This window comes from Tachysurus fulvidraco, chromosome 6, assembly GCF_022655615.1.
Source record: "Tachysurus fulvidraco isolate hzauxx_2018 chromosome 6, HZAU_PFXX_2.0, whole genome shotgun sequence".
Taxonomy (NCBI): Eukaryota; Metazoa; Chordata; class Actinopteri; order Siluriformes; family Bagridae; genus Tachysurus; species Tachysurus fulvidraco.
In genome coordinates, this window is record NC_062523.1 from 3,612,103 (window position 1) to 3,634,565 (window position 22,463).

At 34.5% G+C, this 22,463-nt stretch overlaps 1 protein-coding gene across 1 annotated transcript in view; it reads right to left on the reverse strand.

Annotated features, from left to right (window-relative positions):
* Positions 1-22,088, reverse strand: part of abca12 (ATP-binding cassette, sub-family A (ABC1), member 12) — an 89,164-nt gene extending 67,076 nt beyond the window's left edge. The window contains exons 1-13 of the mRNA XM_027166277.2: positions 21,812-22,088; positions 20,623-20,733; positions 19,224-19,317; positions 11,813-11,960; positions 9,904-10,031; positions 9,579-9,655; positions 7,541-7,705; positions 5,450-5,643; positions 4,845-4,963; positions 3,269-3,360; positions 1,939-2,061; positions 1,260-1,414; positions 56-186 (exon numbers count right to left, since the gene is read on the reverse strand). Coding sequence (XP_027022078.2) covers positions 56-186; positions 1,260-1,414; positions 1,939-2,061; positions 3,269-3,360; positions 4,845-4,963; positions 5,450-5,643; positions 7,541-7,705; positions 9,579-9,655; positions 9,904-10,031; positions 11,813-11,960; positions 19,224-19,317; positions 20,623-20,691 — 1,495 coding nt within the window. The 5' untranslated portion in view covers positions 20,692-20,733; positions 21,812-22,088. The remainder of the gene's footprint in view (positions 1-55; positions 187-1,259; positions 1,415-1,938; positions 2,062-3,268; positions 3,361-4,844; positions 4,964-5,449; positions 5,644-7,540; positions 7,706-9,578; positions 9,656-9,903; positions 10,032-11,812; positions 11,961-19,223; positions 19,318-20,622; positions 20,734-21,811) is intronic.
* Positions 22,089-22,463: the final 375 nt, after the last annotated feature.

A 22,463-nucleotide genomic window follows, 5' to 3' on the forward strand; every position in this document is an offset into this window, starting at 1 on the left:
AGAACTGATTTATTTTATTAAAGGTTTCTGTAAAGACTAAAAAGTATTTAAATACCCAGCTGTGCCTCCATTGCTGCTGTGGCAACCTTCATAGTAGAATGAGCTCCCATCATGAGCATTTGAATGTAATCCCAGCTTGCGGTTCCACTCAGCATTCCCAGCACTGTATTAGCAATCCCTAGGAACCTATACAGAGAGGAAATATCGAACGGGATGGAAATGAGTGTTTGTTTATATTCAAATTTAGTTAAGACCAACAAAACCCCCCAAAAAACAAACAAGTGAACAATTATAGATTATGATTTACATCCAAGGTTCTCAAATCCAGTCCAAGGAGCTCCTTTGGATTCTACTTACTACATTTAACATATGATGCTCTCTTTTCTGAAGTGATAAAACATATGCAAAGAAAAGGTCCATATCTAGAAGAGGAAGGGTTTATCTGCTTTCTTTTTAAAGGTTCTTTCGCATGTTTCCTCAGAAAGTTTTTCCTTGCATCTGCATTGTTCATTAGCGATCTCAATCAGCATTCAGGTTCCTGTTAACTTTTTAATTTTATATTAATGGAATCCACTGATGGGCAAGCACTTTATACTGGTCAGGGTCTCCATAGATCCAGAACAAATGATGTGAGGCAGGAATACATACATCTTGTATGGGATGCCAGTCCATTACTGGTCACAATGGGAACACATTCACACCTCAAGGCAAATTTGGCCAAACCACCAAATCACTTACTGGCATGTTTTTTAGGAGGAAGGAGTATACTGGAGAACCCGGAAAAAATCCCACATGGACAAAAAGAGAACATGACTCACTATATCAAGTATCATGCCAGCACGATACACTGTAATATTAAACTGTAACTAATACAGTTACTGATATGTAACTGTTACATAGACTCCACTTTACCTCAGGTCACAGTTAATATTTATGGTAAATGAGTCACATAACAGGACAAGAATGTTATACATGGTGGGCCATGGAAAATTAGCTCATATAATTATGTTAACAGAAACTGTGCAACTGAAGAATGGCCTACGCTTTGAAAATGTTCTTTGAAGCACACTTGAAATGGTGTTATGTTTGACTTGTAAAGGGTGTAGCTTTCATCAAGAATAGTGCATAGTCATGACCGGTATACAGCATAGCTAAATAAAGACAATGTTCAAAAAGTGGAAGAACTCAATAATCAGTCAGAATCAAGAATTTCTTAAAAACGTAAAAAATAGAAACACGAATATAATATGAGAGCGTACACTTGTTCCTGCAGTGTCGCTTGCTGGATGTCTCCATTCTCAAAGCCTGTGTTAGGTCCGTCCTTGAAAACGCCACCAAACATTTTTCCCAGAATGTGTTTAGCAAATGAAAGATCTGCTGGAGACGTTGCAGACCGACTCCAGGTCAACAGCACCTGTTAATTAAACGTTACATCAGTAAAACAGCATTCATCTATCAAGTCCTGTACGGAGAGTCAAAGCAATAAGAATTAGACCTTTAAATTACTGAATAACAATTGATATGGTTACATTTAGCTTTCATAACATATCCGTAAGCATTGTGTTCCGCCTTAATAAAGCCTTACTTCAAGATTCATACCAGACTTTAAATGTCAACACCCATGAGCTCAAGTTCTTAGAAGAATGTATTTTGCGCCATTGTTCCACATTCACTAACATTTCATGAATGTTATTCGAAGCTGTAGGTCAGCCTAGGTTGAACACATCATTTGAGATTTTATGTAATGTGTGACTTTGTCTTTATAAAATTAGGTATTATTAATTATCTTATGATACCTTATGAGCATAATTTGTTACTGAGAATTTGTTTTTTCATAATGTGTCTATGAAGCTTCAGATCATTTCGTTCAGTTAACAGACTGAACAGGCTTCTTAGAAAGTAACACAGACAAAACTTAAATACTTTAAATACATATACCTGCAGAGCAACTTTTTCTTGGTCTATCCATCCATAGATCATGTTGACTTGCTGACTGTCACAGAAAGACATGCTGGTACACACAAACTCAGAGAAGGCGGTTCTGTTGAACAATACAAGCACCTGAGGGGGTAAAAAAGGTTAAAATAAAAATTCATTATTTTCATGCACAAAATCTATCACATTTCTATCACTATTTGTTTCAATAATTTATTTCCATCGTTTTACTATAAAAAAAGATTTCTAAAAATATATTACTATAACTATAGAAGAATCAAAAAGTTATGACTGTAAGCTTATTAAACAAATGTAAGTTCCATAGGCACTGTGAAGTTAAATTTATTCTATCAAATTCTTAGTTTATTAACAGTAAGTAAGTAGTTATTATAAAGGTACTAAAAATGTACTATAAAGGGATCACTGAGATGAAAGTGTTTCAATTATTACTGTGAAGCTACTAAAATGGTACTGTAACGTTATTACTGAAAAGATAACGATACCATACTATTTTGGTGCTTTTTGGAGGCGAGTGGACATAAGGGTCAGTGTTACTTTTGGAGGCAAGTGGACAGAAAGATAGGGTGCCAAAACATTTGGAGGCAAGTGGAGACGAGCATGTGACGTCATCCGAAATCTCCTGAGGAAGTTCTCATCATTTGTTCTGAGTGTTTTGATATGTCACATGTCCATGTTGTAGAAAGTTTTTTGATTTTGCATGTTTTGGGGATTGGGCTGCAGGACAACCGAAAGTCCAGTCGGTACACCAATTTAAACCTTTGTTCAGAGTGTCACCCTAAAGGAGCTGGCTGAGTTTGGTGCAGACAGTTCGAAAGCTTGCCGAGTTATAAACCTCCAAATTTTACCTCCAAATGGTAGTCTATGGGAAAAAAGGCCACTTTGAGACCCAGTACCGGAAGTATCGGTACTCGGATCGCTTAGAAAAGTAATAGCCACAAACTTCAGACCAGGGTCTACAACATTTGGTGCATGTGTCTCGAAAGCCCTAGGCCGCATTAAATTTTATAAATTTTTGTCTAAGCTTAAAAAGGAAAACAGAATGTTGGCTTCTACAAAGCAACATAATAATCTTTACTGTAAAGGTACTTCAATGGCACTAGAATGTAATTACTGTAAGGATGAATACAGTAAAATATAGTACATTTTCAATAATAACTGAATTGATCCAACTGTTGTTAGCGCAGTATATTTACAGATTTCCGGTAGTAAACAATTTACAGTACAAATACAGTTTTTTTTCACAGCAGACGTTTGTATTGGGTAAACATGTCCCTTCTGTGTAACTGATGTTTATTATGGCAATGTGTCGTACCTTATCCAGTGGAATCTGTAGGGTGGCCAACTCAGGGCTAACCAGAGACATGTTGGACTTCACCAGTACATTGGCCAGGGAGATGTTAACATCTGTATGGATTGGAAAGAAGTAAACAGCATGAAATCACACACAATGAAATAAACAGGTAGATTTTCTTCTCTTGTAGACACTAATTGTAGTACCATTGTGCACTATTACTTTATTCTATGTTTTGGATTTTATAATACATCACAATTTGAGTGCCACTAATGGGAAAGACGTGGATTAGTAATCTATTTACATTTACAGCATTTAGCAGACACCCTTATCCAGAGAGACATACATTTTATCTCATTTTTATACAACTGAGCAATTGACAGAAAAGGGCCTTACTCAGGGGCCCCGCAATGGCAGCTTGGTAGACATAGAATTCGAACTCACAACTTTCCGATTGGTAGCCCAACACCTTAACCACTAGGCTACCACAACCCTTTTGCTATAGCAAGCATGTAGTGATTGCCAAGTATAAAATGTTAAACTTATTATTAGAGTAAAATCATTGATCACTATGTATGCTACATGCTATATAATACGGTTATTAAACTAATACGATTAGGCTACTATGGTAAAGTTACAAAAACTACAGAATCTATAACTTTAATACTATAAATGTATTACTATTAATAATAAAGTGCTGTAATGTTAATAAAGCAATATTATGCTATAAAGTTATGATGAATTTACTTTTTAAAAAAATGTTAGTACAATCATCCTATAAAGATATTGCTATGATTAAATAACCTGTAATATTTGTTACAATTACTTAATATCCTGGTAAAGATAGTAAACCTGAACTATAAAACTTTTACTGAAATGGTGCTTAACCAGTACAACAGATGTTAGAATGAAAATGGTACTAAAATAATACTGTAACATTATATGGTAAAAATTAAGTTTTACCATAAAGTTACTAACAAATTACTCTGAAGTGCTACTATAAAGTACTTATTGTAATTACTCAATATTTAATTATTTAAAAAAAAAGTTTTGCATTAAAGTTATTACTATAGACATTTTTTATTACTATAAAGATCGTAACAAAACACTTTAAAGTTTAAAATGCTACTATAACGTTATTACTGTAGGTAATCAAACAGCACAATGGCGTTTTTACAGTAAAGTTACTAAAGTTACGCAACAATAAATATATTACTCTAATGGTACTAAAACAGTACTATACATTTATTGCTACAATAACTATTACAGTAAGTTATACAATCAAACCATTTATTATAGTAAATGGTTAATACTTTTAAATTACTAAAACCTTTTTTAAAATTCAATGGCCATTTGTTTACTGCCATTGTTTAACGGCCACGTCTAACATTTTAGAACTTATATCACACATTATATATCATTTGGCAAATTGATTCAGGTTACTATAGAAACTCCATGTAGCTTATGAAGCTATAGGCCACAAAGTCAGGTTACAGTTTTTCTGTTTCCTTGCATGCATTTACAAAGCCTCTGCAAGCTCTGTGCTATTTTTTATATAGCTGTTGACAAGCTTTATTAAACAGAGACCAGCACGTACTTCTGCCCTTCCAGGTGTGGAGGTAGTTGAGGATGTCGATGCCTTCGTCAATGACAGGGTTCAGCTTGTCCATAGAAGCGTTAGCCTGCTGGAAGCTGCTCTGGAATGAGTTCAAGGCCCTACAAGTAATCAAGAGAGAAAACATTGTGATTTATTGTGATTGAATTCCATTCCATACAAATGAAGCCTTAAGGACACATATGGACACATAAGCAACACCCAAACAATCTTAACTTAGCCTTTGTAACTTTTTTACTTCTTTTTATACAAATCTGTGACCTGTAAAGAAAAAAAAACCCGATCCAGATTTTTCTGGTAAGAATTATTGTTTGTCATTGATGTCTAAATTACACAATCACATTGTTGTAATCACAATGTAGGTTATTAGTTACCGAATAAAAGAAGCATCAATTTCCAGGCACAGTGCGTGTGATAATCATATGTTATGTTAAGTTACCCCTTAGAATCAAACAATATCTGCTCAATGGTGTTACGTAGATTAATCCACTGAGTGATGATAATGATGATGATGATGGAGCCAATACTTGTTGCAGGGTCACAAACTAGGCTGCACACTAGAAGGCATGTATAAATGAGTTACTCACTGCTTCATCCCCATTAGTTGCTCAGCTATAGCCAGGATCCTATCCTGATCTGTGGATTTTAGGAATATATCTGGCAACCCCAGTAGGAAGTCCCACAGCGGAGATTGTGTCTGAAGCTTGTCCATCGTTTCCACAGACATCTCAGCGGCCTCGATGAATTTAATTGGATCTTGGAGGACCAGCTGCATCATGAACTGGCAACACACACACATTTGACTCTATGTACTAGATAAAGTGTTATATGTAATCTGCTGAATAATATGTTCATTATAACGCAATATCTTATGTGTTTCCGAGAGTCCGAGCAGCTCGAGTTCGCTCACACCGTCATAAAAGAGCAAATTCATCATATACAGAGGTTCATGTAAATATATCAAATACTCTACATTTTGCTGAAGTTATAATGAAAATCATTGGACTGAATTAGAAAAAAACTTTATCATTACTGATTTCGAACTCTTATTATATTTATTTCAACATTCGCCATCAAATTAGTCTCATTTGTCTGACTTTTACGTTACACTGAATAAAATTTGACGGCAAAATGTGAAAAATTGCTATTTCCTAAAACAAAGTAGAAAAGGCGTAATGGAAAATCTTTCTAAATCCGCGTAAGTCGACTCTGAATATGACGGAGCTTCCCTGTGTAAATACTGACGTTACTTTCAACTCTAACTTACTCTGAATAGATAATCCACTTATTAAGACTGACATGTATGAAGATGTTTTCTTTCACTTTCTGCGAGTGTTAGAATGGTATGTTCCCACTTTTCAAACATATATTTAACTTGCAATGTGTATGTTGCTCATTGTACATCATCAGCAAAGACACTGAAGTTTGTTGTCTGTTCTGTTTGATTTAAAGGGAGGGGTTAAAGCTCAGATTAGGTGGAGCATTGAGTGAGTGGAAATTTTACTGACTGATCATGACAGTTCAAATGTCAACAATAGAGTAAATCTTTGTACATTATATATATATATATATATATATATATATATATATATATATATATATATATATATATATATATATATATATATACAGTATAAGATGCTGTTAGTATTATAATGGATTTTAGATTTAATTTCAAATTGAAGCATGTGCACTTCCTGAGTTACATATGAACATGCTTGGCTACTACTTTTTAAATAAACTTTATTTACCGACTAGAATTAAATCCCCCAATCAGTTTGACTCAGAGTTTTATTTAATTTTAATCTTTATGGATAACTCTAACAGGAAGATAGTATAAAATTAAAATCTCCAGGACCTTTTTCTTTTTTTTTTCTTAAAAAAAAATCATTATTAAATACATTTAAAGTGAGATGTATGCACATCAGATAAATCATACTTTACTATAAACAAAAATATAATTTTATTAATTCACTTGTGAATTAAATTAAATGTGTGAACATTTAGGTGGGAAATGGCCAAGGAATAAAATTAAATCAGAAAAAAAATAATTTTTTTTGAAATACAAAGTTATAGAATGTAAATTTATTTCGGGGCTTGTCGTAGTTTTAGGTTATTTGTTGCTTTTTAATTTTTTTCATTGTTTTATTATTTTTGCTTATATTTATATTTTTTATTTATTGTCCATTGTAGTTTATGTATATATATATATATATATATATATATATATATATATATATATATATATATATATATATATATATATTTTTTTTTTTTTTTTTTTTTTTTTTTTTTTTTGACAGCACCAGAATTTTAATTCTCTATTTCCTACTTCAGTCCATATTTTCTATCCTGTATTTTTTGAGACTTTGTGTTTAAAATGTTTCTGATAAACGTTTCGGAACTTTTTATGCAGCAAAACTGTAGCTGCACTATAAATAGAACTATTTATTTTTGCAGTATGAATATACTGTATTGAGTGTATTATTGATTATTCACCTCTGATTTCTAGCATAATGAGAATATTTTTTAACTTTGTTCATTGATGCTTTTTGTCACTATACTGTAGCTATCAAATTCATGGCTTGACTGAGGAAATGTTTGGCTCCTTAATTAAGAGATTTATCACAAAACAAAAGTCGATTGTGAGGATGTGCATGCAGGTGATGGAGCTCCACCTGGTTCAGCGTCGAGAGGGAAACTTCCAGTGCCGTATCATTGGACCTGCAGAAACGCTCCAACACCGAGCTGGCGTGACTGTAATCGGACAGCGCAGACGTAGAGATGTTGCAGAAGATTGTTTTCAGGGTGCCTGCCGAGTCCAGGATGACGTTCAATACATCCTAGAGGTGGCACGTGAGATGTTTGACTGGTTATGTCATCAAAACTTTAATCAAATAAACACACCCATATACAACAATACAGCATCTGAACAGACAAGACTGTTGTTGTTCTTGTTAGCTTGCTATACATCTTTCTTTGTTTCGGGTACTCTTAGTCTTGCTTTGTTCAGTAGCAGGTGCTTCATTATGTAGACTTTTATTGTTTTAGAACACAAAACAAGAGTCTCTCCATCACACCCAATGCCTACATACAGTAAAACCTACTGTACTGTAAATATAGGATCAGAATTGAAGGCTAGTTAGTACATTTCTTTCACTTCTTTTATTCTCTTTTTAATTACTGCTAAATCATTTATATTCTTATAAAATATAAGTAAATACAGTATTTCAAGGATCATTATAGTTCTGTTTCAGTGAAATATTTGAAGCTGAAACTTGAAACTTGAAACTTTTTCCACTCCGTAAATCTCCTTTTTTCTCGCCCGTGTACACAAAGCTCCACCCACAGAATCTATATGGAACTGACTATAATTAAATAAAATTTAATTTGTTTTATTTGTATAGCACTTTTAACACTTCGTGTTGTCTCAAAGCAACTTTACAGAAGTGTAGAAACAGAATAAAAACTGAAGTTTACAATTAAGTTACTATTCATCTATTCATATATTCATATATTCTTTTCTTGATGATGAGGGAAACACTCCCTGGGATGATATGAGGAAGAAACCTTAAGAGGAACCAGACTCAGAAGTGAATCTTATCCTCATTTAGTGACACTGAACAGGAAATAAATGTCAATGTAAATAATGTCCTTTCTACAACAGTTTGTAGTTCAGTGGAATTGTATGACCAAGAGCTCCTGAGGAACTAACAGGTCTTATAATTTCAAAACAATTCAATTACGGTTGAGCATCAGGACTGTTGTGACATCATAATATCTGGGCTTGAATGGTAAAATAAATACCTTCAAATAAAAACGAAAAAACTTTATACCTAAGAATTTCTGACAGATTTATCACAGGTTCATATTAACGTGCTAAAGTTTTCTGTAAAAAGATGTTGACTTAATATGTACGGAAGGAGTCTCCAGTGTCAGTGTCATGGTTTCATTCTTCAGGTTTTTTTTTTTTTAGAAATTTGAAATAGATTAAATCGCTGTAATGTAAGAGGAATAAAACACTTCAGGACGAGCTGTTATGGGGAAATAAAAACAACTTCAGCAAGCTAGCATTGACTTAACGCTTCATCACAGTCACGTGCCAGTAATAATTTTCTGCATGACTTCTTGTGAAGCTGCATGATTTATTCCTTACTTAAACAATCTTTCAATCCAGCAATCAATTATTAGCAAGATGAGTAAGATTTACACACAAAAACAACAACAAAAAAAAAAAAAAAAAAAACAGCAAGAGTGCATCTTAATCTGATACTATAGAATTTTATCATTTCTTAAATAAGTTAAAAATGTCAAAACATTTCCGGGGATTTTATCGTTAAAAATTACCATCATGAAATGATCATTAAATCATATGAGATCCTTCTTGACAATATCCTTGAATTTTTGAAAATAGCCACTCTGAGAGCTAGCTAGGATAAATTAGAGAAGCCATAATGGGTGATTTGGGTCCCTACAGAGTGCACATAGAACTTAGGGTTTGATAAAATAACTGTGTTGATATTTGCTTTTTTTTTTTTCTCGATAAGCTTAAGCTGATGTAAAAACAAATAATTAAATAACTTTATTGTACAGTGACAATAAAACTATATTCATAATTATTAAACAAGCACATGGGGTCCACTGTAAAAACAAACTCATGAAAAGCAAACAAATGAATTGGGTTTAAAAGAAAAAAAAAACGTTTTCTTGACTAACCTCGTCAGCCACTATGGTGCTGTTGATGGCTTCCAAGATAGTGTTGGTGAGGTTTGATGAAGCCTGAATGCTGGAATCTTCAAAAAAAAACAAAAAAACGAGTTTAGTAGTGTGAAAAAGAATGGAAGTATAGAACTAAAAAGATTAGCTTTAGTAAATGTAGTACATTTTAGCACTGACTCGGGATCATTCCGGTGAATTTTCAGAACAGATTCGAGGATCAGAATGAACGTGGTGTAACGTTTCTGGTGTGTGTTATTACTAGCTACTTAGCATATGGTCAAATAAAGTTAAGCTAGCAAAACAGGTTAATGCAGGCACTCACTCAGCCATTTATCCCACTGCTGTAGGATCTGTGTGGAGTTGGATGTCTCTCTCTTCCTCAGCACATGGACCAAACCAAGTTTCTCCAGGTCGGGCAAAGGAGGCAAACCATGAGGTAACAATGGAGAACTGAGGAAGGACAGAGAAAGAGAGAGAGAACGAGAGAGAGAGAGAGAGAGAAGTGGTTTGAGCTTGGATTTAAAAACCATCTCCTTCACATAGCTCAATTAAATCTTCGATATAGGCCAAAGCAGTGATTATAGGGGTCCAAGCACTATTTTGTAAATAGACCCAAATTGACGGTCTAACACACTAAATGAAATGCAACTTTTCTTTTCCTAAAATTCTGCTATTCGGGTGAAATATATATATATATATATATATATATATATATATATATACATACGTGTATATGTATATATGTATGTGTGTGTATATATATATATACGTATATATATATATATACCTTTAGCTCAATGCTAGTCTACTCAAAGGAATACATTGTGTGTTTTGACAGTCTCTAACAGAGCAAACATTTTTATTGTGATCCTTTCTGCTTTGAAGACAGTCAAACTTTCATCTGCTTTTTCAACCTTTAGTGTGTCCTTAAAGCGATTACAGGGGTCCAAGCACCATTGTGCAGAACACTGCAAATTTCTGCAAGTTGAATTCATATGTATATATATATTCATATAGTATGAATTCATTTTTTGGTTATAAGACCATAATTTATTTCAGTCAATTTGTTTAATTTCCTGTATGAAACCAGCGCGGTTGGATTTTATTAGGCTTTACATGGATCACAAGCACAATTTTTTTTAAAAAATAAATAAATAAATAAATAAATAAATAAATAAATAAATAAATAAAATATTTCATCCTGTAGGCATTCTAATACAAAAAGAAATGAATAACTGACACATGATCCTCAATACTCATGAACATATTTCACTCCTCAGGCAAGCATATTTTTTCCCCTGAGGGTTCAAATAAAAGTTATTTTTGCATTTCTGAGATGTTTTGATCTTATGTTTGATATATATATTTTTTTTATCATAATAATGAGGTTTTTTTTAAAAATGTAGGTAAAGGTTTCTCCATTGCAATGTTCTTAACACGAGCACAAAAGCATGACGGTATGTGTGCTCATCTGTTTGAAAACAGATATTCTTTGTTTTGGACTGATAACACGTAAGTAAAAAGGCAAACAAGGAACGTCTATCTTTTCAAAAAGACGTGTCGCTTGAGGGACATTTCTTTACTTTCTTTTAAACTCCTCTGGGATTACTTCCATCATCTCCAACTGAGCAGAATCACCGCTGGCTGTACGATGTAAACATAATACACCAAAAGGACTCTAAATTTGGATAATCATAAAAAAAATAAAAAATAAAAAAAACAATTAAAAAAACATTAATTATTTACCGTATCCAAAAACCCAAAACAACTTTCTCTTCTTAAATATTGAAATAAGTCTCTGATTTAATTTTGGCACCGACCAGAACAAAAGGATGCATGGACGGTTATGGTGAGCATTTAAAGAGCTGTTCATTATCCTAAATAATTATAGTGTACATTTAATTAAATTATTTGGCACTTGTAATATGTTACATATTTTGTAAAGAAACTTTCCATATTAGAAAAGCGCTATTCATTGATTCATTTGTTGGTTGTTGGCTCAGGTTTTTTTTATCCATTGATTGATTCATTGATTCGTTTTGAGAATTAAATTGGTTACTTGCTTGGTTTGTTGATTGATAGATTGATATATTAATTGATTCCTTGATTCATTTTGAGAATTTAACTGCTTCCTCGCTTGGTTTGTTGAGTCATTGATTGATTCACTGATTCCTTGATTCATTTTGAGAATGTAACTGGGACGAAACCCTGAGCACTGGATGATCTCATACCTGCGTGTGTTTACATCCCTGCGATGGCGGAGGCTCTTGGATTCCGTGAGGTAGGATTTATTGGAGCAGCTGCTGTCAGTGTTACACATGAGAGTCTGCAGGAAGGGGAAGAACCCTGCACTCGGGAGGTTCCTCGGGGCCACATAACCTGAAAAAGCAGATGAGAAGAAAAGTCTGATAAGGAGACGTAAAGTAATATTTCTGCCTTGTGAAGGCACGAATCATGTTCTTATTTTGTTGTTGAAACTATGTTACTGCTGTAGTCAGAACTCGGAAAATAAATTTCCAAAACAAACAGAACTGTAATAATATCCGGAATATCCGATTTCTTTATATAAACAGACCTGACAAAAAATGACAGAGATTTCCGTGTGTATCATTTTAGACTCACAGTCAAAATGTACAGGTTTAAGATCTACTACGACGGTTACACAACTGTTTTCTAAAAATGAACAACTGACTTAACGACATTCATTTACTACCATCCATTACAACAGCCAAGTTTCCATCCAGTTCATGGCAGGATTCCTTCGTTGGAGATGTTTGTTGTGTTTTGTTTTCGTTTTTTAATTGTGACAATTTACATTTATGGCATTTGAGACGACCTTATTCAGAGCAACTTACATTTATTTCATTTATACAGCTAAGCAATTGAGGGGAAAGGACCTTGCTCAGGGACACAGCAGTGGCATCTTCAACACTGAGCTGTACCACATCCCCCAAAGCATATACCAAAGACACCGTGGGCGGGACACTGGGGGCCGAACCCTGTTAACCCAATTCTTGGGGCCAGACACTAGAGGGGATTAAGATTATGGCTGACCCCTCACACTCTGGCCACAACATTTTTGAGATACTTCACTCCAGCAGAAAGACTCTGGTCCATCAAGATGACAACCTCACACCATACTTACCTTCTATTTCTTCTTGCTTAAAATACTTAGATTTCTAAAATTCTTTGTTTATTCGATGCACCGATACAATTTTGTTTGTAAATGTAAAATTTTCAATACTTTCAGTACTTCTCTGCATTTACTACAAACAAAAGAATGGACTTTTTCATTCATTCATTCATTCATTTTCTACCGCTTATCCGAACTATTCTCAGGTCACAGGGAGCCTGTGCCTATCTCAGGCATCATCGGGCATCGAGGCAGGATACACCCTGGACGGAGTGCCAACCCATCACAGGGCACACACACACTACGGACAATTTTCCAGAGATGCCAAACAACCTACCATGCATGTCTTTGGACCGGGGGAGGAAACCGGAGTACCAGGAGGAAACCCCCGAGGCACGGGGAGAACATGCAAACTCCACACACACAAGGCGGAGGCGGGAATCGAACCCCTGACCCTGGAGGTGTGAGGCGAACGTGCTAACCACTAAGCCACCGTGTTCCCTTTTTTCAGTCAGATTTAAGAAAAAATATTAGTCATATTTCATGTAAAATTGTTACCTGTTTCAACAAAACACAATTCATGCCTTATAGTACACATAATTTTCGTGAAGCATAAAAGGTTAAGCAGTTACTTTGTGAAATCCCACCAGGACACTGGTGCTGATGGGAAACATATTATAACTATAGTGTCAAAAACAGAGTTGTGGCTTTGACTCTCAGCTCATATTTATAGCCTTTTGTTAAACACCCTCATCCCAATAAAGTTATGCTTATCGCAATTTTATACAACTGCACCTTAAGAGACCTTGCTCAAGGGCCCGGTAGTGGACAATTGTTGGATCTAGGATCTGAACTAGGATCTTAACCACTAAGCTACAGTAAGTACGACATCCCTGTGAACATGGGATTTGATTTTATTCAGGGGTTTGAAAATACAAATACAAAATCAAATCACAACGGATGAACAAACATGACCTTTGTTAATGTTACGGATTTGAATAAAAAAGTAGCAATTTATTTATTTTTATTTATTCTCTCATCGGGAATTCTTAGTACTTAGTTCTCCTTTGAGATTAATCTTCGTTTCCCTGCACAGTCACAACGTTTCACACGTCTCTTGAACCTCTATTATAATATTTCCCATAATGGCCTTATAAGTACTCATGCTAAGCTCATGCTAGTTTTTAATCCTGCTCTATAAGCTGAATATATACCGGTCAGAGTAGATATTTTCTGAGCTATCCTCAAAGCCATATGATTAACGTGAATAGGTTTAACAGGTTTTCAGTGAAATGTGCTCGTCACTGCACCACAGCGCCTTACTGGAAGGAAATCATTTTTCCAAGCTCACTTTCTTTGTAAAATCTATCTTTCATTTGAACTCTAAAGAAATAAAAAGGCAATATCTTAAAGGCAGGAAAGACTGATGTAGTGACGTGTAAGACGGAATGTCGTCGTGACGGATTCCAATGAAGAAATTCTGATGTTGGGTGTGGGATTTCTACTGTGTAGGAGTTCTCTGACAACACACCTGAGCGTTTACGCAATTACCATGATATGGTGTACTCTAGAAACAGGACAGGAACCTTATCAGGTCAACATGGTTTAATAAATGAATGAATGAATGAATGAATGAATGAATGAATGAATGAATGAACGAATGAATGAATGAATCTATAAACAAACAAACAAACAAACAAACAAACAAATAAATAGATAAATAAATAAAAATAAATAAATAAAATAGAATTAATTAAATAAATAAATAACCTTTGTCAGCCGATTGCTGATATTCATATAAAAGTATTTAAGGTCTTTTTTTAATCGGTGCATATATTTATGGATAAGATCCTTTTTAAATACTGTATATCTGAATAAATGTGCAAACTTCTTTTTTTTTTTAAAGAAAATTTCTTTTAAAATAATATAAGTAGAAGTTTGTTTCATGGCTCTGAAAATCTTTCATCATTTGGTCGAATAATTTCATTATTATACAACAAGTGATTTTGTAAATTGTTTTTACTAAAAAAAATTCAAATGAAAAACAAGCAAAAGAAAAGAAAAAAAAAGATTTCATGTGTTTCCTTACTTGTAAATGTGGTTTATAAGGTTGGTAAATAAATAAACAAATAAATAAATAAATAAATAAATAAATAAATAAAATGTGAACATTTTGCAAAGTTTATATGGAATAATGACATGATACTTGTTATAACTTGTAATTATGTAAAAAAAATGTAATTATTTTTATGTATATGTGATGTGAAGGTGTGAGATAAGTGAAGTGGGCGGGACTTCGAAGCTATTAATTACCAGTTACTGCTACACACTTCCTCAAATCTGACAGTTTAATGATCGCGATTTGTCGAATCACTCGAACTCTACTGCAGCTTAATGTCTCAACCATGAAACTTATTTCCATGAGACCAAGCTGCGGAAACCCAAACAGGTTCTACTCTACATCGAGAAGCCACTCCTAAATTCTTCCTTCATCTAATCAACAATAACGTGTCACGCCTTTTTATATACATCACTTTGGTATCCCTTTACTTTTATATATTTCTTCATAATCTTCTTTAGTTCACACCCACATTTTTCTTGTGTACAGTGAGTTCATGTTATAAGTGAATTTGTCTTATCAGAGGCATACTGTAGCAGAGGCCTTTCTTTTTTGTTCTTTTGAAGTCTGTTGTGTCGTCGACCAGACGTTTGTTCCTCTAATTTCTCAGCGTGACGTACAGTATTTCCCTTCTCACTTCCATGATATTCAGTGTTTTGCCTCCTGACTCTATCTACAGAATCGTTTGTGTCCGGTGTTGTTCAGCTACGTCCTGGTTTTCACTCGATACGAGCTTCAGGTTCCGATTGTGTTTCTGTTGCTAAGCAACAAGCCGTAAAGTTCTAACATCGTGTCGTTTCGCACTGTACACGTTTGTCACCGTGACATGGAGTTAACACTGTAAAACACTGATCCTGCTTCAGAGCAGAGCTTCATAACCCCGGGAGAAGACATGCTTCATAACCCTGCTTCTATATACACGCACGTGTAAAACCTTCATCTACCCCAGAGGGTAAAAGCAGAGGTTTGAACATGTGGTTAATCTCAGTGTTAAAAATCCTTATGTGTCTGGGACCTAAAAGCTTTCTGTCCTCACTCACTTTCAGTACCAGTGAATACCGATAAGTAATCAGGGTCATCGTGCATCCGGAGTCTATCCCAGAAATACACAGAATGTGAGGCAGGAATAGATCCTACACACAAACACACACTCATAGGGGCAATTTAATGCAGTCAATCCACTAACTGGAATGTTTTTAAGAGGCGATATGGAAACCAACACAGACAGAACATGCGAAACTCCTTGCAGACCGTAATCCAAGCTCAGGAGCAAACAGGAGATCCTGGATCTGTGAACGCTACCCAGAGCGCAAGCGAGTCTCTCTTGAGAAAAAAAATCAGATCTGTTTCACACTAAGGTGGAAAAATCAGATTTTGTGTCACTTTAAAATGTAATGTTAATGTAGCAGATATGAAAGAGCGAACACACAGAGGTCTAAAGGTGCGATCGGGACATAGATGAAGCCTCTCTTTAATAATAAAGCCTCATCTTCTCTTAACGATCTTTATCCATATTCCCCGGATGTCTTGTATCTATGCAGACAAGAGCTATACAAAAGAAAGAAAGAGAGCACAGAAAGCCTACTGACTCCCGGCGGAATCCGATCACGAGGCAACAACGCGGCGTATAAGAATAATACCCCAGTGGAGTTTGGGTTTGAAGCGGGATCTTGTTGCAGCCAGTTTTTCAAGCAAAACACAAGCGAGCTCTGAGGTTTTTCACGCCTCTTATTGTGTCACCGTAAACAATACACAGGGAAAATAAAAACCACCATTACAGCGTGCCAAGTGGAACAAACCACAAACCATCACCACGTCTCTACACTATGATTCCTCTTATCGTGTCTGGGGATAAGCTTCTCAGAATACCGTGAGCTAACTTGGTTACGGTATATATTAAATATGCACAGTATATATATATATATATATATATATATATGAATATGCATGTTACACAAAGGCACAAAGTATAAAGAAGGGTCTCTAGGTGATCATGAAAGAACCACAGCATCATGTTACACCTAAATCCACCTCCTATTGTGCTCACTAAAAATGTTTTCAAATAAGAGTCAGACCAAAAGAAGTCTGGTGTGTAGCAGGATTTCTTTAGTGAAATAAAACTTCTAAAAATAAAGATGCTTCACCATCAGTGTTCTTCGTGTTCTTTTAACAACACCAGGATTTCCTACTCGGAAATAAAGGTTTCTTGTCGAACCTGTACTCATACTAACAATGTGTGGGCTAAAAATAAACATGTGGTATATTCTAAGGGGGGAAATAATAAAGGTTCGATTTAAACGATTCGACAAAAGCATTTCTTATACAAGTGACTTCCAGGTGGAACCGAGTTAAGAACCATAGAACTGCTTATAAAATAAATCTAGTGCCCTGTAGAATCCTTTGGTTTGTTCCTTTCTAATGAATTCTCATAGTTTCTTTATAGAACTGTATAACCAATAGTCTTCACTGGAGAACCTGTTTAGGAACCATTCATTCATTTTGTACCACTTATTCGAACTTCTCGGGTCACGGGCATCGAGGCAGGATACACCCTGGACGGAGTGCCAACCCATCACAGGGCACACACACACACTACGGACAATTTTCCAGAGATGCCAATCAACCTACCATGCATGTCTTTGGACCGGGGGATTAAACCGGAGTACCCGGAGGAAACCCCCGAGGCACGGGGAGAACATGCAAAGTCCACACACACAAGGCAGAGGTGGGAATCGAACCCCCAAACCCTGGAGGTGTGAGTTGAACGTGCTAACCACTAAGCCACCGTGTCCCTGTTTAGGAACCAAAGAACCTGAAAAGATCTACATGCAAATCGCCTTGTGGTTCAAAAATATTCAACATTCTCAGAAGAGATTCAAGCTTTTAAGGTTCCTTTAACTTGACTTACATACAGAACACTTACAGAATTTATGGAAGAAATTACAGAAGGTTTCTCCATCAGAAAAGGTTCTTTAGGAAGCAAAGAACCCGTATCTCTACAAATAATCCTTCTGGAAAACTTTTTATCCTAATAAAACCATTATAAAATGTTTATCTAAAGGGTTTTTAAATAGAACCATCAAATAAAAATCTTTGACTTGTCCCTCATTGGACCACCTTAAAGGTTCTATGTAGAGCTAGTGAAAAGGCAAAGAAATAAACTAATCCTTCTAGAACCCTTTTATTCGAGCACATACAAAAGTTCTGTCTATTCACATCTAAAACTCTTATCGTTGTTTGTTCTAGTTGTTTTGTACTTTGCATCTTTAAGGTTCTGTGTAGCAACATAGCAGAAACCAGACAGTTCTAGGAAAATAACCTGTTAGAGCACTTAAGTTCGCTCTGACTTCTCCCTCTTTGGAAAAACTTTTACTTTTAAGGTTTTAAAAAGGTCCTTACAACTTTACAACCTTACTGAGTTCTTTAGCAGTCAGGGCTCTAAGTAGAACCCTATTAAAAAGCTAAGAATCTCCAGCTATTTTGTACATTTTTCTAAAAAAAAAAAAAAAAAAAAAAAAGGCTAACTTTTTGGGAGTGTTCCTTACAGAGAACAATTACGTAAAACTCTACAGAACTCTACTGTGTTTATCAAAAAAAATAAATCCAAGTAGAACATTAACTATACAAATGACCTCTAGTGAATTCTTTCACAAGAGTTTACATGAACTGATACTCATCTATTTCTGTTTCATTCTTAAAAGAAAAAGAAAGAAAAAGAAGGTAATTAAAGATAAGCTAAAAAATAAAAGTTTCCGGGTAGAACCCATGATTTCTTGTGCTTGAAAAATAAAAATTGTATAAAATAAAATAAAATAAAACAAAACAAAACAAAAATAAAATAATTAATCAAATAAATAGATAGATCAGCTTTTTATCAGAGAAAGTTCCAGGTAGAACCCATTAGGAAGAAATTAGCCTTTAATAAAGTATTCATGTGGTTAACAACCATATTAAAGGTTTTATACAGAACCCTAAGGTGAACAGAAAGGGTTCTAGCTAAACAATCTACAAACTTTACAAAGCAAAGAACCTAAGAATGTTGTAATAACCCCAGTTTTTTTTATATAGTTTGTCTTTGCAAAGCCTTAATTAACTTTATTAGGATAAAGATCTGTTGGGTTCTACAGTACATGGAAATAATAACACACTGCTCCCAGATGAATAAAAAATGACAAAGAACCATTTGACAACTAGAGTGTTCACAGATAACAAAACACGCTCAGTGTGACAACTTTGACAGCAGGAACATAGTTCTAAAGGAAACTGTCAAAACATCCATTATTTATTATGTCTTTCCAAACCAGCATTAATTCCATACTCAGGTATGAAGTGATGTCATGAAGTGTATTTGTGGGAAAGAGTGTGAAATGATCCAAGCTCTTAGACTTACACGGGTCTTTGAGAATCGGAGGAAACTGCGAGCGGGTGATGGCTAATATGATGAAGATCACTACAGGCCAAATGAGGAGAACCAGAGACCAAACCTGAGAACCACAAACACAAAAACATTTCATTACTAATTAAAATTTCAGAGCAGAAACCAGACATTTCACGTTTCATCTGTTGTTTAAGTCACATGTTTTTAATGCTGTTGTAAAAAAAAAATTATTTTCTTATTTCCCCTCCATAAAATTTCCAATTTTCTCTTCAAACTACTTCAAAGTGTATTTTTCAAGATCTTCAAGATTTTTTTCAAGATTTTTTTTTCGAAGTTTAAGTGACATGGAGATGTGGTAGCTCAGCGGTTAAGATGTTCGACTACTGTTCGGAAAGTTGTTGGTTCGAATCCCAGGTCCACCAAGCTGCCACTGCTGGGCCCCTGAGCAAGGCCCTTAACTCTTAATTGCTCAGGTGTATAAATTGAAATAAAAATGTAAGTCACACTGGATAAAAAGTATCTGCTAAATGCTGTAAATGTACAGTAACATATTATATTAGCTAATTAGGTTAATCTCACTGATAAGGTTGTAATTGTTTTATTAAATTTTGTACATTTGCTTGTCAGAATAAAAACCCATTAGCATTTCTATGTTAACTTTAAGTTAGGTTTTGTAGGTTATCTTGTTACACTTGGAACCTACAAAATGTTTTGTAATTTTGTTCGTAAAATGAGTTAGCTAGTTAACTGCTCCATATTTCATTGTTGATTTATGTTTTATAAATTGGCTTTTTAAAACAACTACCTAATGTTTTTATTAGTTTGTAGATTTTCTAGCTATTAATCTTTTGCTTGTTGAATTCTGTACAAGATATCTTTCAGAAATTAGCTTGTTAGATAATGTAAGTGTTGCTAATTTGCTTGTAAGTTATCTTGTTAGATTAGATAGTAAAGTTTTGTGAGTTAGCTTTTTAACTTAAGTCGCCAGTTAGGTTTTGTAATTTATTTTGCTAAAGTTGATAGATAGTAACGTTGTCTGCTTGCTTGTTAGCTCTGAGTTAGCTTGTTAAATTCAGGCTCCAGCATGATGAACTTTTCATCAGTTAAAATATTTACTTTAAATACGTCACTGTGTTTAAATGTAGATACTCTTAGTCTTTTGAAGATTTCCGGCTCAGTATAATAAAGTTTAAAATAGGACGATTTTGATTCATGTACATTTTTTCACTCCTGGTTAAAGTTCTAAATGTATTGAACAGTGTTTATAAACTTTAAATATTGATAATATATAATATAATAATATTATATTATAGTAGATTAGATTAGATTAGATTAGATTAGATTAGATTAGATTAGAATCTAACTTCAAATATATGGATTAACTTTAAAATATAAACTCTAGTGAACTCACCGGCTGCCTGATGATCCCCAGGGCATTTTTCCAAAGAAGGAGTCGTAACTGCTGGAAAAATCCAGCCATCAGTTAGAGGAAAACTTCTGACCAGGACGAGAGGTGAAATAACTTCAAAAAACCAGGAACACATAAAAATGATTTAAAATTTAAGAAAAATGGTTTCATGTCACAAAAGACAACTAATTAGCTTACAGAAACACATGAGAACAAATATAATTATGGGAGTCTGTGGTTTATGGAAAGTAGATAAATAATTTCATTTGCCAGAACGCCGTGGTACTGGAAAGGAGCAGCTAAATACAACAAAACCAAATTTCTTTAAACTTTGTTTTAACTTACTTTGGTAAAAAGCGAATATGTAGTCTGATTAAAAATCAATTGATTAATAAATAAATACAAGTTTAACAAAATTATAAATAACATTTACATTTGCAGCGTTTGGCAAAGTGCTTAAGTCTCTTTAAATTAAATACATTCACTAGGTTACAGACTTAAGATACCATGAGTCTAAAACACTGTTCAAAGTTTTTTTTTTTTTAAATACACTAATACAACAAACAGGAAAGAAAGTGCTAGTTGAAGTGTTTCATGAATAAGTAGGTCTTCTACACACAAAAAAAAACAATACTAAGAAAGAAAATTGCTTCATATTTAGTGTAACAAGAAATTACAAAATGCCTTCAATTTTAGAACAAAAACTATAAAAACTAAAATATTGGGTTGGGAAGGAAAAAGCTGAATAATGGAAATAGATGGGTTTTTTTTTTATTATTTTTGGGCATGAACTCATTTGCATATCAGCATCAAACACCTCGGATTTACACAAAAGATTAAATTAAATTGGATGTTTCACGTTTTAATGTCTTGAAATAGTTAAATAAATAAATAAATAAATAAATAAATAAATAAATAAATAAATAAACAAACAAACAAATAAAAAATTAGTAAATAAATAATGTTGCCAATATCTATTCTGTCTAGTTTTATAAATAACATTGTATGTAAAATTATAACTGTCCTAAATCTACATTTTATTCTGGTCATTTCACTAATTGTCGTATTTTTCTTTACGGAGCGACTCATAAATTATTCGCCGACTTTAAAGCCAAACCGACCTGATTTTCTCTCCAGAATAAACACTAAACCCAAAGGTACACCTTGGACACGTAATCTCAGTAATCTGTACCTCAGTTTATTCCGAGCTGGTTGCTGGTTAGCTGCTGTAGAAGCAGGTGTGAGAAATAAAGATCATGCTGCGGCTCAAAATCCTGCGTAAATCCTACAAGAGCGCAGTCTCCATGTGACCAGCAACAAAAACAAAAACAAAACCAAGAAAACCAGAGTAGATGCTAGTTCAAAAGCAGACGTTAATCACGGAGAAGCTTCCTGTTGCGGCAAAATCCGTTATAATGAAGGAGTAAAGGTTGTTTTCTCCTTTTCCACAGGTGCGTAAAGGAGGAATGAGCACACCTGAGAGCCTGTAGGTGTGTCTGTGTGTGTGTGTGTGTGTGTGTGTGTGTGTGTGTGTGTGTGTGTGTGTGTGTGTGTGTGTGTGTGTGTGTGTGTGTGTGTGAGCGCGCGAGTGCGCGCGTGCATGCGTGTGTGTGTGTGTGTGTGTGTGTGTGTGTGTGTGTGTGTGCGTGCGTGCGTGCGTGCGTGCGTGCGTGCGTGCGTGTGTGTGTGTGTGTGTGTGTGTGTGTGTGTGTGTGTGTGTGTGTGTGTTTAAAAGTGTGGAATTTTTTTCCCAGATAAACCAGGTAATGTTTATTCGTTCATGACGGAAAATAAGCAATTAAAAAAAGGCATAAACTCAATTTTAAACATTTTAAAACCTAAAC